This window comes from Branchiostoma belcheri, unplaced genomic scaffold (assembly GCF_001625305.1).
Source record: "Branchiostoma belcheri isolate BF01 breed outbred unplaced genomic scaffold, Haploidv18h27 scaffold75, whole genome shotgun sequence".
Lineage (NCBI taxonomy): Eukaryota > Metazoa > Chordata > Leptocardii > Amphioxiformes > Branchiostomatidae > Branchiostoma > Branchiostoma belcheri.
In genome coordinates this window covers 88,657-102,825 of record NW_017804409.1, presented here as the reverse complement: position 1 = coordinate 102,825, position 14,169 = coordinate 88,657, and the positions used below count along the sequence as shown (strand labels likewise).

General features: G+C 40.9%; 4 protein-coding genes across 5 annotated transcripts in view; all 4 read right to left on the bottom strand.

Annotated features, from left to right (window-relative positions):
• LOC109485420 (glutathione S-transferase-like) overlaps window positions 1-1,628 on the bottom strand; it is a 31,260-nt gene extending 29,632 nt beyond the window's left edge. For both annotated transcript variants that reach the window (XM_019789024.1, XM_019789023.1), the window contains exon 1: window positions 1,482-1,628. In XM_019789024.1, the coding sequence (XP_019644583.1) occupies window positions 1,482-1,617 (136 nt within the window). In that variant the 5' untranslated portion in view covers window positions 1,618-1,628. The remainder of the gene's footprint in view (window positions 1-1,481) is intronic.
• A 1,562-nt stretch (window positions 1,629-3,190) lies between these two features.
• Window positions 3,191-7,779, bottom strand: LOC109485412 (hematopoietic prostaglandin D synthase-like). The gene is made up of 5 exons (XM_019789013.1): window positions 7,516-7,779; window positions 5,609-5,701; window positions 4,483-4,598; window positions 4,123-4,218; window positions 3,191-3,399 (listed from the first exon to the last, which is right to left on the bottom strand). The coding sequence occupies exons 1-5, from the start codon at window positions 7,655-7,657 to the stop codon at window positions 3,241-3,243; spliced, it is 606 nt and encodes a 201-aa protein (XP_019644572.1). The 5' UTR covers window positions 7,658-7,779; the 3' UTR covers window positions 3,191-3,240.
• A 1,809-nt stretch (window positions 7,780-9,588) lies between these two features.
• Window positions 9,589-12,531, bottom strand: LOC109485413 (hematopoietic prostaglandin D synthase-like). Its single transcript, XM_019789014.1, has 5 exons — window positions 12,249-12,531; window positions 10,961-11,053; window positions 10,706-10,821; window positions 10,390-10,485; window positions 9,589-9,853 (listed from the first exon to the last, which is right to left on the bottom strand). Exons 1-5 carry the CDS (start codon window positions 12,382-12,384, stop codon window positions 9,689-9,691), a joined length of 606 nt encoding a protein of 201 aa, XP_019644573.1. The 5' UTR covers window positions 12,385-12,531; the 3' UTR covers window positions 9,589-9,688.
• A 548-nt stretch (window positions 12,532-13,079) lies between these two features.
• LOC109485411 (glutathione S-transferase 1-like) overlaps window positions 13,080-14,169 on the bottom strand; it is a 3,130-nt gene continuing 2,040 nt past the window's right edge. The window contains exons 4-5 of the mRNA XM_019789012.1: window positions 13,695-13,790; window positions 13,080-13,542 (exon numbers count right to left, since the gene is read on the bottom strand). Of these exons, the coding sequence (XP_019644571.1) occupies window positions 13,378-13,542; window positions 13,695-13,790 (261 nt within the window). The 3' untranslated portion in view covers window positions 13,080-13,377. The remainder of the gene's footprint in view (window positions 13,543-13,694; window positions 13,791-14,169) is intronic.

Below are 14,169 nucleotides of genomic sequence, written 5' to 3'. Positions count from 1 at the left end.
ATGACATCCTCTGAGAACCCCAAAACTGATGCGCGCGTGCAAATAAAAAAAAAAGTTTTGCAAAAAAAAAAGTTGCTTTCACTATGAAATCTATGTGGTCATGAAGGTTGAACAAGTGGCACAGAATATGTTATGACGAATAATCTACTCGTCGAATTCATTTCTTTACATTTTTGTCTTTTTTCATTTGATTTTGGCATTCTACGACATTGGTATCGTTTCTTAATGTTTTCCTTGCAACTTATGATATTTTTGCTCATTTAGCAACTGTTTTGCACGATTTACAGTATGGTTGAAAACTTCTTTTTTTTTGGAAACGGCCGAAAATTCATGCGCGCGTGGATGTCATCCATATAATCAAATCAACATGGCCTATTATGTAAAAAAAAACTCTGAGCAACCCAATGTTGTTGTGATTGGTATTGTTGGGTACCGGTATTTGTAAGACCTGTTGAAGTCATCATGTCCGTCTTACAGGTATGTACTATATTCTTAGGCTCGCTACTGAGGTGTCGCCAAAAATGAAATGTTGGCCAACACCCTTGTTACGCGGCTGCTATCTAACGTAAGTTACACATTAACATTTTTGTGGAAGGAAATGTCCTGCTTGGTAGTTAATATATAGCCAGTAATAGACACTGCGACCCTTGGCATAGTAACAAACGAATTCACATGTGTCTGGTAGAACGATCCGGGTAGTGGTTGTTACCATATTATCATCTTACAATACAGAATATGATTGTCAAAATATAAGTTGATAATATCAAATATTCAATAACCCTCGAGCCCATGTGCGGAATGTTACTGAAGCTGTATTTCTGATGTACCTGCACTTAACCTGCACCAGATCATGTACTTCGTACATATATACATGTAGGTGTAGGGGGATTCTTATTTACTGCATTGACTGCTACAACCTATGGGGTATAAAAGAAATAATGGCAACTTTTTCTGAACTCCCTGAATTTTGAGTGGTGCAGGTAATTTTCAATGTTACCTGCCTTAGTGCAGGTATGCAGAAAAAAAAAGGATTTCAAGCACCAAACATACACCCACTATCGCCATGACGCCTCTCCTGTCATCTAACTGTTCTATTCCCTTATATTGTTGAAATCTCCAAGGAATATTAGTTTTCTCGTTCACTATTTAGCATACAAAACAGTCAAAAAGGCCCTAATTATATACAAATTTAAGGGAGAGTATGACACACATATCTTTTGTTCTGAACATGCTATGGTCTTGACGTTTTGGTGACAGATACCTTTTCCTGTCAGTAATAAGTGGTGTGGGTTTCGACCCCCTAGCAGCTTGTTATGGTTCGTATTTGCGGTAACGTAGCCTGGTTACCAAACCTATTATAGCTCCCGAGTCCTACATCCTCTCCTCTCTTTCTATTAGCGGAGAGGCTGTAGGACTCGGGAGCTATAATAGGTTTGGTAACCAGGCTATAGTATAAGACACGGTATGCCAGGAAAACTCACTTTCTTTGAGTGCCGGCCATTCTGAAAATTCGATCCTGTTATCGTCATACTGCACCCCGGCGGCGGCGAAGATGAACCTGGTGAGCTCGCCCCGTGCTCGCAGGTTGAAGTACGTCAGCTTGTACTGAGGGGCCATGGCGCTTGTTGTAGTCGTGTAACAGAGAGACCGGATAACAAGGTGTTCACCTCAGATGGCTTTCGTGGATTCGCGTGATCAGAGAAGAGACCTTTGATTGGTTGCAGGCAACAAGATGACTCAGCAACTTCATTTGGGTCATTCCACTTACTTCTCAGGGGGGGTCGATAGGACGTAAACCAATATATTCTGAAGTAGCAATGCTACTATCCATATAACACCAAATAATATAGAAATTTTGTGCACAAATCTAAAGTTTAAAACCGCTTCACCAAAGTTCTGTAGCCCTTTCTGTACTATTTAAACCAAGCCATAGTTTACCTTTCTATCCCTTCTTGCATATGTAGTCCATGCAAGGGCTCGTGGGCAACTATTAATGAGTTACCCATTTATAAACTAGACGAACAGCCTAGCCAGGACTACTGCTATCTGACCTGGGGCTGACCTGTGCTATTACTGTAATTAAGGAATAGGTCGCAGACCAAAGTCCACTAACACAGAGAGAGACTTGTAAGCTTCATCAGTCCAGTCAACAAAGTGTTCTTTTATTATTGTAGTTGGTGTTCTATGATAGCGTTATACTGACTACTAAGGGGTTGGTATTTTTAAACACAGCTGTTAGTCATGTTTGTTTACATTCTGGTAGTTTATAGTGGCACCACAAACTGAGTGTGCCTCTTGTAGGCTGTTTTATCCAGCCATAAATGTCAGTAATGTGATATAATTGCACAAATATGTTGAAATGTGGAAGTAAATTACAATTGCACGAAGATTTCTAATATGTAAAAAATGTTATATAATGTCTCGTTATAATATAATGGTCATAATATCCTAATAATTTTTTAATCTTCAATGTTCTTCTGTGTAAGATTATCCATGCAATGTTTTAGATGGTCACAAATGTAAAAGCTGGAATGAATAATTAATTACAGTTTTCAGAAAGCATAATATTTTTATGATTTTCTTTCTGTGGCAAGCTGGCTTTATTGAATTTATGATGATTATTTCAACTTTTCGTGCCAAACTGTTACATTTATACCCCTTTAAAGGCATCCAGTGCAGTTTTTAGGGCTTGGAAACCCGATTTTTCAAAGTCAATGTTTTAGTCACTTATCTACATACTGAGTTGAAACCACACTATCCCAATGTATAGTGACCCTTATGGAGCAGAAATTCCCAAAATTCTGACAGAAAACGGTTGCTGTGAGGGCCCTGGGCTGATTTTTAAGGTAACCTCCCCTAGAAGAAAGGACTCATCTTGAAATACTGATTGAAATGTGCTAACCACTACACTAAAAGGTCGCACGACCATCTAGCATGGTCAGTTAGCACTGTTACAATGTGAAGCAGTATGTGTCAATATCACAAAGATTGCCTTATTCGTAATATTATGATTATTGTCTAATTATTTTAATTATTTTGCTATGTATAGTAGTTTCTATAGATTTTATTAAGTGTTTTATTCATTTCTTGTAACTGCCTAATATGCATAATTCAGCGACTTGTACTATGTACAAGTCGCTGCAATGTATTTTAGTGTATTGCTTTCAATTGAAACAATAAACCAATTATATATATTTTCAGTTCTGCTGCTCTGAAATCGCATTGGATTTGTTTCTTGCCCTACGAGGGCGTGTCAGGACGCTTGCCGAGCCAGGCAGCCACCCCCGTGTGGGCCGTGACGCTCTCCACTACCCGCGCCAGACGGGGGTATTTGTCCAGGCTGGTCACCTGCAGGATGTCGTGCATCACGTTGAAGAACGCCAGGTCAGCGTAGGTCAACTGTATGAAAAGGGTAGAAGAGTCAATATATGCCTAGTACATGTCTACGTGCCTGAAATAGTAGCTGCAGCTGGTTGCTTGCGAGCGTAGGCTTCTCCATGCTGTACAGTTCTTCGGAATTTACTCTGCTACCTGAATACATGCCAAGATGCCTTGGTGAAACATCCAATAAGAACTGTGACGAACTCCATGCTGAATCAGTTAGGCACATCTGAACATCTCAAGAGCATACTATTTGTCAAGTTTGTAGTATACTACACAAGATGAAGTATACTAGTAGTACAAGATGAAGCCCACTTTATTGTAGATTATAATGTATATAGTAATGATTGGACTATGAATATTATAGGAAAGTTTCTAAATTTTGAATTCATGACTAGTACTGAAAAAATAAATTTCCTTGTACGTTTCAGCTATTCTATTTTATTCAAGCTCATACCAGTAAATATATTCAACATCACCAAGACTGGTAAGACACTAGAAGGAGCCAAACCCATATATCTATTAGAGTAGTTTTAGAACAATAAAATAGTCCTAGAGGTCCTGTCAATATATGTATTTTGCTAAATGTTGTACTTTCGTATTTCGATACCCGTGCTTAGCCCATGAATGTACAAGAAAAAACTTATGTTTGTATCTTTGCATGAGACACAGGCAAGTTCTAGCAATCTATGTAGATGGTATGAAGAAATTGCAGTAGTTATTGACAGCCAAGGCACTCACACTTTTGCCGACAAGATACCCGTCAGATCCGCAGAGTTTCTCGTAGTTGGCGAGGAAGTTGGGGACATACGTGGCCAGATCCTTCTTTCCCTCTTCCTGAAAAAGACGTTCGAATTCTCAATGTAAGCTTACAACCCGAATGGTCTTCATTCAACGCTGGCAAGTTGCACCGCACTTCAAAGGCTACAGACACAAGGATTATTTCAAAATCATATCCAGTTGCTTGAGTAAGTGCTTTTTGGAATATCTTATTACCTGGATGTCTAACCTTCACCGACACAAAGATTATCATTTTTGAGGGAAAATCTCTACATGTGGTTTGCCCAGTGAGTAATATCAAAGAGGAATGTGATGCGTTACCTTCTTAGCCTCGTCTTTTTCGAAACGAACTTTTATCAGCTTGGTCAGGAGGTCGTCAGCCCCGCACACAAGCATGTCAGCCTGCGCCTCCTCCCAGCTGGTCTTCCCGCACAGACCTGACAACACGGGACAGACAGACTGGCAGTCAAGAGAATGAAATTCCTTGTTACAGGTGTGAGGAGAGATAAACCCTGTATTGTGTTCGCAGGCATCCACACGCCGCGGCCATGTTAGAATTTGACGTCAATCGGGCACTGCAGATTTTTATTTTTTATTTTTATTTATTGTCATTTTGCACATAAAAAAGTAACAGTATAAAATGAAATTACATACAAGCAAATATATGCTGGAGAGCCCAAGAAACCTAAAGGTTTGTCCAGTGGACTCTCCCAAATCCTATTAATTTTACGATCTCTTATTTACATACATTTATTACATTTACATTAAACTTGCAATGTATTAAGGGACAAGCAAACAAATTAACTCAAAATAGGTACAAGATAATATAAAGTTAACACGGCGAATTGAATATCTAAACAATAAAGTAAGACAATCAAGAACATATCATATTGAACAAAAAAATAAATTTCCATTAGTCAAATCATACGTTATTATGAGTAAGAACAACATAAGAAACCAATATTAACACAAAGAAAATATCATAGCATAAGAAAACAAGGAAAACAAATAATTACAGATATAATTATCATTATATATGGACTGACCTAACCTGCATTGTAGACTTCGAGGATAACGTTATGTGTCTTTAACTCCTAAGTAAATCTTTGCCAAATCACTTGCGGCTTTAGGTAGTGTTGTTATCTCCAGATCTAGAGGCAATTACCTTGACAAGACAAGTACTAAATTTTAACCAACCATCATAGAGACATTTAATGGATAACTATATGATATCATTCCCTCATTTTGTAAATTGCAAACAAAAAATAACAATAACTTCTATTATGAATGAATGAAAGCAAAGCCAACAAATTATTTTTATGATAGAATCTATCTGTTAAAACGCTGTTCTTCAATCATCAAGTTTCTAGGAACAAACATTAAATGTTATGATGTAATGCAAATTACAATATAATTCCAAAGTGACTGAGATGACAGAAAATGTTACCGTTTTCCCTGGCGACGTAGCGAGCGATGGCCAGACTCTGACACATCATCTGTCCATCCACCTCCAGAACCGGCATCTGGCCCATCGGGGTCGCTAGAAAATCAACAGACAAACAACCGTTGTTGACACTACAACTATTGGGTATTCTTGGATACTGTGTTAGCGTTCATAAAATATACATACAGAGCTACTCTTCTGTTTGATGTTAGAACGTTTGTTCCAATACAAAAAAAATGTTCTCTGGACTTCCTCAGTAGACTGACCCAGTGAGGCTTGTCACGCGTCCAGAGAAGTCCAAAGTGACTGGTCGAAAGCTCTTGGTGAGCACATTTCTTTGTGTTGAAACAAAAGTTTTAACCTTAAACATGTAAGATATTCTTCCTAGAGTTATATACTAGAAGTACAGATACATAACTGACCAAATGAAAGATTTACACATACAAATATCTCCTGCCGGAATTTGCGTGTACAGGTGCAAATTTTACTTGGTAAGTTTTTCCAAGCATCTGTATGTGTTCTTGCTGGCATGGCGTGTTTTGTGAGAGACAACTTGAATAGCAACGTCCTTTATTTACTACCACTTGTTTAACAAGAGCTCTTGATAACCAAGTGGGAGCCAATAAAGAACGTCGCTATTCAATCATTCAGGAACCTGATAAAATTATTTACTGACTGTATGAAAGCGTGCGTGCTTGTTGGAGACATATAGTGGCTTAGAAAGAGAGCTTGCACTTCAAAATGACATAAACAATCAGCTAGTGTAAACTTAGGGCTCAGTCTAAAGGCTTTGACTGTTTCATTAAAGTTGAAACTTTAGAGGTAATTGTTCGAAATCTTTTTACAGTGACAGTTTCTTTCCCCGTACGGCCAAGCTTTGGAATTCCCTCCCTGACGAGTGTTTCCCACCAACCTACAATCTACAGGCTTTCAAATCAAACGTTCACCGCCATCTCTTGACATAGCCATGTTTCTCTCATATTTCTAGTTCAATGCCGAGAAGTGGTCGTATAGGTCTTGCATTGAACAACTCCGTTCAAAAAAAGCGACTACCCTGTACTGAGGCGAGGCATACGTATGTAACGCTGTCTCCATGGCAAACAATGCCACGCTCATGATGCTGCTAACCACTGGTCACGCTTGGAAAGAACTCGCTGGCCGAGGGGACTTTCAAAAGTATTCCTGCTTTTTTTTTCAAATTAGCCTGGCAGCAGATCATCGGAGACTCTCTGATATCTCTACGGTGCTGGGAGTACTGCCCGCCCGCTTAGGTCCAATTAGTGCAGGTCGTATTTTTTACGGGGTCTGTTTCAATTAGTTCGCCTACAGGATGGCAATGGTAGGCACAGAAAGGCCGGTTGGAAAAATCTATCATGTCACAAGAAAGGCCTATATTTACATGTATATACTTAATAGTAGGACTGGGGCCGGTAAAACACCCCTAAGCTTACCTGGGACAATGGTCAAACATGAGGCTAGAAGATTAGTCCAAGTGTGTGGGTCTCAGATTCACAACCTGTTATCCACCTTAAACAAATCCACGCGAAGGCCACCGTGTCAACTGTAACCCTCACTCAGGTGTAGGGACTGGCACGGTCATCCTACTCGGAAAATCTGTATCTGTATATCTGTACATGAATCTGTATCTGATTGCAAATAATGATATCGAGTGATTGCCATAGATAGATACTCTCCAAGCAGACGTTGTGGGGGAATGATCGTTACATTTTTATATATGGCCTTTTTTTTTTGTCCTGACCCCCACCGTCGGTGGCCGCGGAGCTTCTCTGGCTAATGGATACTGCCTGGCCAATTTGATACTGTCTTTTTGCCACCGAGAGAGATCTGCTTGGAGTCTAATACTAGTAGATAGAGAAGATTAGAGAGAGAACCTCTATACGAAAACTCACTTCCTTTGGCCTTGAAGGCAAACCATTGTTCGAAGTTGAACCTGACATCCTCGAATTCCACCCCTGCTGCGGCGAAGATTAGCCGGATCAGCTCGCCACGACCTCTCGCGTTAAAGTACGTGAACTTGTACTTAGGGGCCATGGCGCGTGGTCCTCACCTTGTTGATCCTTGTTGACAAAATGCTGAAGATTCAGATGTGATAAAGTCTTTTTTTAACACTCTGTGACGGCTGTGCTCTGCTCAGAGAACTACGCGATGCAAGAAGGGCGTACCCAAAGTTGACACAGCGTTTTTTGGTAAATGGGTTCTACCACTTAATTTCTAGGGGGTAACCCCATTCAAGTGAACTGCCACGTGCACGCTACATTTATATGATATCTCTCTACCCAAGTGTTGAGATTTGACATATACCACGAGTACTTTGTTACCAACATTTTAAGTTAGTCTCTAATGTAGTAAATCTCGCATATCGTTGCAGTCGACCCCGTCTTGCCTGCGACGTATTTGGGTCGTGGGCACCTGTTGATAGGTCATCCATTTACAAACTAGCCAGGTAGCAACCGAAGATTTCTGTCCCTACCTAACCTGGATCTACTAAATTAAATGTTTGAAAAGGCGTACGATCGAAAGGCGTGGATTAGAAGGTCACAGGTCGATCTAGACAGAAATACAGCCACGTTAGCTTTACTTTACTGCCTACTACTACTACTACTACAACCAATACCACTACTACTACCACTACTACTACTACTACTACTACTACCACTACTACTACCGCTACTACTACTATTACTACTACTACTACTACCACTACTACCGCTACTACTACTACTACTACTACTACTACTACCACTACTACTACAACCAATACCACTACTACTACCACTACTACTACTACTACTACTACTACTACTACTACTACTACTACTACTACTACTACTACTACTACTACTACTACTACTACTACTACTACTACAACCAATACCACTACTACTACCACTACTACTACTACTACTACTACTACTACTACTACCACTACTACTACTACTACTACTACTACTACTACTACTACTACTACTACTACTACTACTACTACCGCTACTATGTTTGTGCTTTAGCACGACAACTTTTGAACCTATGAATGGAAGAGAAGGAGGAACGTTAAGAAATATTTCTTGTATTCTCTACTATAACTTATGTGTGACTAGAAAATATGTCGCTATTCCCTGTGCCTGACACTGCACTAAAGGTTGCATTTACCAATGGTAGTAAATGCTAAGTCAAGTCGGGTAATGTTCAATTTGTAATGCCTTGTAATTGCATTTACTATCATTGGTAAACTCAACTTGTCCTCGGATGAGGTTGTGTTTGCTTTTTGGCGACGCCTATGGGGCGGAGCCATTTGTGTATGTACTACGATCACTTTGAGAGAATTTTTTAAAAATGCACGAATGCATTCCCTAGGGAATTGGTTTTGAGGTAACCTTCGGCCATGTGGCTTTTGGACCAAGCAGGTAACTTACACCTTGCTTACACCGGGTACCCACGTGTCACCCATCCAGCTGCCTGTCATGATTAATTACTAGGCATCTGTCATCCCACACCTCCTCCACCTATCCTGTAAATTTCACTACATGCATGTTTATAAAATAGGGAAATCTGTTTTTTCTTATAGCTGCAATGGAGATTGCTAGCTCCAACACATGCAATAATTTATCATTCTGTCGTCGCCTTGGCAATGATTTTTATTGCCTGCCTTGTTACGAAAAGTGTGGAAAAGACAATGACGACACATTCATTTGTCATGAAAGAGGCAGTGTCTTTATTAGAAAACAGTATTACGTGCATCTCAACAACACATGTGATCTACAGAATGGGGCCCTAGGTTAGCCTGGTATCCAGTCTGATCGTGGTCGGGGCCACAAGAGCTCTGTCCCGCCCGCCTCACATAGGTTTCCCGGTGTGTATTTCACGAGAGATTGATTAGCCCTCCACGAGAAAAAGCAAATCCCTAAGCATACTGTCTCTTATTAGCGTAACACTCCTACCGGGACGGCCTGTTGCACTGGGCGGGGGAAGCTATTAGAGCCCCCGAAGGCACAACCTGCCTGAACATCCCAATACCCCCAATCACGTAAGACTGGATATCAGGCTAGCCCTAGGTCTGTTCCATCACACGGCTGTGTCCGGGCGCTCGGCGATGTAAGCGGCGACTCCCTTGTTATCCTTTACGTTCTCGATCACCTTGGCCAGCTTGGGGAAGTTTTCCAGGGCGTCTGCACGCTCCTTCAGAATATTGTGCGTCCCAGCAAAGAAGGCCAGATCAGCGTAGGTCAACTATAAGAAAGAAACGGATGAAAGACTTTTATTGTACGTTTATGCCTTTACATATACTGAATACGAGTCATTGTGAATAAACAGAAGTAAAATTACAGTGATATTAGGGCGTGGTAATTTACTACAACTATAGAATATGCAATAACGAACCAAAATTGCGACAATCATCGGTGATTAAATACTAGTAGATATCTGCATAAATTGCTAGAACATAACCAAAGAACATTCCTCACTACAGTGATAGGTATCAGTTTCCAGTGCAGAAAAGACATATCATCCTACCGGTGTTACCATTTGCGCAAAGCCTATTGGAGAGTCCAATTTTTTTCTGCCAATGATAATATAATTCATCATGAGACCATAACTCTTTCAAGACAATGTCCACATTCGTGTAGAGGTACGGGCTTGGACCAGAATACTTTTTGAACCTTTGACATAGGCTATGAAAGACACGTAGTCTGTGTTAAGTATTATAAAAGTTAAGTATTGTAAACCTTAGGTTTAAAAAAAAGGTTAGTTTTGTCACGGATACGTACGCTGGAACCGACAAAAAATCCGTCAGGTCCACAGAGTTTCTCGTAGTTGCCGAAGAATTGTGGGACGAAGGTAACCAACTCCTTCTTCAACTCTTCCTGGGGTGAGCGATGGAAAAAGTCATCCACAGAGCAAGCATATCACACAAAGAAAACCACAAGAAAATGATATTTTTCTAAAACATTTCCTTGATTATTCATCCAAGCTTTTAAAGTTATGACCAACTAAAACATTACCAGAATTATCTTATACAGAACAGCGTTGAAACTACGTTACTGAGATATTATGGACAAAAAAAGTGAAATGGAAATAAAAGACCTTCTTGGCTTCATCTTTCTCGAAGTGAGCTGTCACAAGCTTAATGAACAGATCTTCCATCCCACAGACCAACATATCTGCCTGTGCCTCCTCCCAGCCAGGCTTCCCGCTCAGACCTGCGGACATGGTATTTTATTTTATTTATTTGACATTACATATTAACAAAGTGTGAGGAAATCTGTAAGATGGCGGCACAGAAACCTAGTTCCTCTACCAGGCCGACCCCACAGAAAATAATGATAGCGGATGGACTACCTGTTTCCTTGGCGGCGTAACGGAATATGGCCGTGCTCTGACACATCGTCTTCCCGTCAACCTCCAGCAGCGGCAGCTGGCCCATCGGCGCCGCTGGGGAAGATAGAAGGAAACAAGACGGCTGAGATTCCAGACCTTCGGGAAGTATAAACTGCATAATGTCCACCACACCAACGTACTAGTAACGCTTCATGGCTTACAAGATGGGTGATATCACAATTATGATACACAATACAAGTTGACCTTCCTGAAAGTAGTGTGGTATATATGGCCCATTAGTCCCAAACGGCTTAACTCCTACAGTGGACAACAACTAGTGATCATAGACAATACCACACCACATACAACCTTCGTCAAGTCTGAATGACCACTCACTACTCAAGACATGTGATTTTACGAGCACTTGACGCCAGCAAATGGAGAAAAATTCCAGGACATCTCTGTTTTGTATATACTGTATTTCGCAGAAGATATTCAACAGCACTGATTGCTAGTAATTATTTGCTGGTAAACAATTGCTTTTGTTTCCATAAAATCTTAAGAAGCAAACCCTTGGAGTGGAGCAATCATATATCAAACCAGTAAACTTTAAACGTCTGAAGCTTTTCGTAAAGTAGGTGATATATAGAAACATAGTTGATACAAGAAGTTTGATTTTAAACCTTCCTTGGTTGATATAAACTCCTAGTTGGTCCGAATGATTCAAAGCTCAATGGTCTACAGAACTGTCAAAGGTTTGGGTCCATGAGTGCTCAACGTTTGTTGTAAGATGCTGAGTCATTGTGATAAGGAAGATGCCATGTTAAATATTAACCAACCGGCATCTTATCTTCTATATCGTAGGGAAAAGTACACAAATCGTTTAGCCCACTTCGCGTTACCATAGCAATACAGATTTCCATATTTGTCTACTAGGGTGGCTAAGCGGCTTCTGCGTACGACGTGCGGAGGCCATTTAGCCTTGTTTAAAAACCGACGAATTCCATTTAATTTGTCATCGCAGGAAACCTGCCACTGATTTTCGGTAAACTGGATCGGAGATTCTGCAAACGGTGCTGCTTCAGTCAGCGTGTACTCACTACATACTCGGCCACTTTTACGGTCCCTAGAAGGCTCTAGTAGAGAATGCACTGCACAAAACCCATTCTTAACGTAAAGGTTCCGTTTTTTTCCCTGGTAAGTACCTTACTGAATGCTTTAAGGTATGTTTAAAGGTACGATTTCGTACGGTGATGATTGTACATGTACAAGAGTGCAGATTTATAGTACAGGTGAATCGACGACTCACTCTCTTTAATGGCGGCCCACTGTGCCCCGTCCACCCGGGCATCCTCGAACTCCACTCCCGCAGCAGCGAAAATGAGCCTGGCGAGCTCCGCGCGTCCTCTCACGTTGAAGTACGTCAGCTTGTACTTGGGCGCCATTTTGCTTTGCTAGTGAACGTTGCAACGGAGTCGCGACAAACGGTAGAGCGAGGTGTGAAGACGCCGTCCGTGGAGTGAGTTCACGCACAATGGCCGAGTGACCACTACTGTCCTACTTAACGTAGCCCGACGCAAAAACGATGTTTACTGAAGAATGATGACGTGAGAAGACCGTACCATTCAATATTAAGGGGTTTTTCTTATGACAAAAGGCAACTCAATCTTAAAGTACAATGCTAGCAACAATGATAACGTTTCTGCACCCAGTATAATAGACCCCCGTCTTTGCTATGGTTCCTTCCAATCGAACATGCTCACTGTAGACTATAGCTAGGCAAACGTCGACATTATGTGGTCTGGACAAAGATTATGAGGAGAAGTATCTATACTTGGTTTGCATTGTAGGTCTCTCCGTTTAGCTTTGAGACAAATTGGCCAATCTTGTATTCTGATAGGTTTACGTTTTCAAGTCTAACACATGTCGTCTATTGTATGGAACACTGCACAAAACCTATCCTTTACGCACATCTTAATGCGCATATATGCATACGAAAAGGTTCAATTTCTTTTCCGGCATTTACCTTTAGGCATACTTTAAGTTGTGTTAAATTTAAATAATAGCATTTCGTGTATTGGAAATGATGGGGATGAGAATATAACATCTCTTGTCTAGATTTAGCACAAAAATCACATCATGATATGCAGTAAATCGTTTATTCGTTCAATCACCTATCATGATTTCGTACTCTTTACAACAACCGTTGGTGAGCGGATTACACACTTGAAATGAAGAATAACAATTACTTTGCAATTGCTCTATGGTGCAGATCTCATAGCTGGTACCTCGTACAGACCAAGACGTGTCAAAACATACGTGAACAATTTCATCAAATTTTCTACATTTGGGACCGCCTTGTTTCAGTGCACAGTGGATCAGTGACACACAGCTTCAAGTTGTGAATAGAGCTATTCGGGTCAAAACAGTTCCTTGAACTAGAACTTGGTGTCCGGACGCTTGGCGATCCAAGCTGCGATTTTTGGGTTGGCATTGACGCTGGCCATGACCTTGGCCAGTTTGGGGTAGCCCTTCAGAGTTCCCGGCTTGTAGTTCTCGATGTTAAACGCCACGGTGTGCAGAACCAGGTCACAGCAGAGAAGCTGCATGAAGAAAAACGAGATAGGAAATATTTATTCTATGTTAAAATTACATTGTTAGCTCATGTTTCATTATTTGGAACTCCACTTTGTAGAATTGTTGAAAATGACGTGGGAAATATTAAAAAAAAAAACTAAACTTTCATGATACTTACGCTGTTCCCAACAAGAAAGCCGTTTGAGCCGCTGAGCTTCTCGCACCTTTCTAACTTGCTGGACATCGTCTTGTCGAACTCCGCTGCCATCTCAGCCTAAAATACACGCAAGGTGATTCAGTTATTAAAGGCATCCAATGTAATTTCAGAAAGACAAAACTGAACTTTCAAAGCCGGTGGTGAAAAACATAGAATCTAGATCATGCCCGTAGCCCTAAGGCTCATAGGTCTGCTCTCTTTTTTTGTCGCCCCCCACCCAGTTGGGTGGGGGGCGACAAAAAAAAACGAGGCATATATAAAACGGTGACGATCTTCCCCCACCAACCTCTGCTTGGAGAGTACATAGGTCCACTTTTTTCTTTAAAAGATGGACTGATTTGTGTCGCTAGCGGTCTGATTCAATTTTCAAGATTCAATTTTCAAAATTTTCCGGGCAAGCATGCCCCCGGACCTCCTATGAACCTCGCGCCTCGGC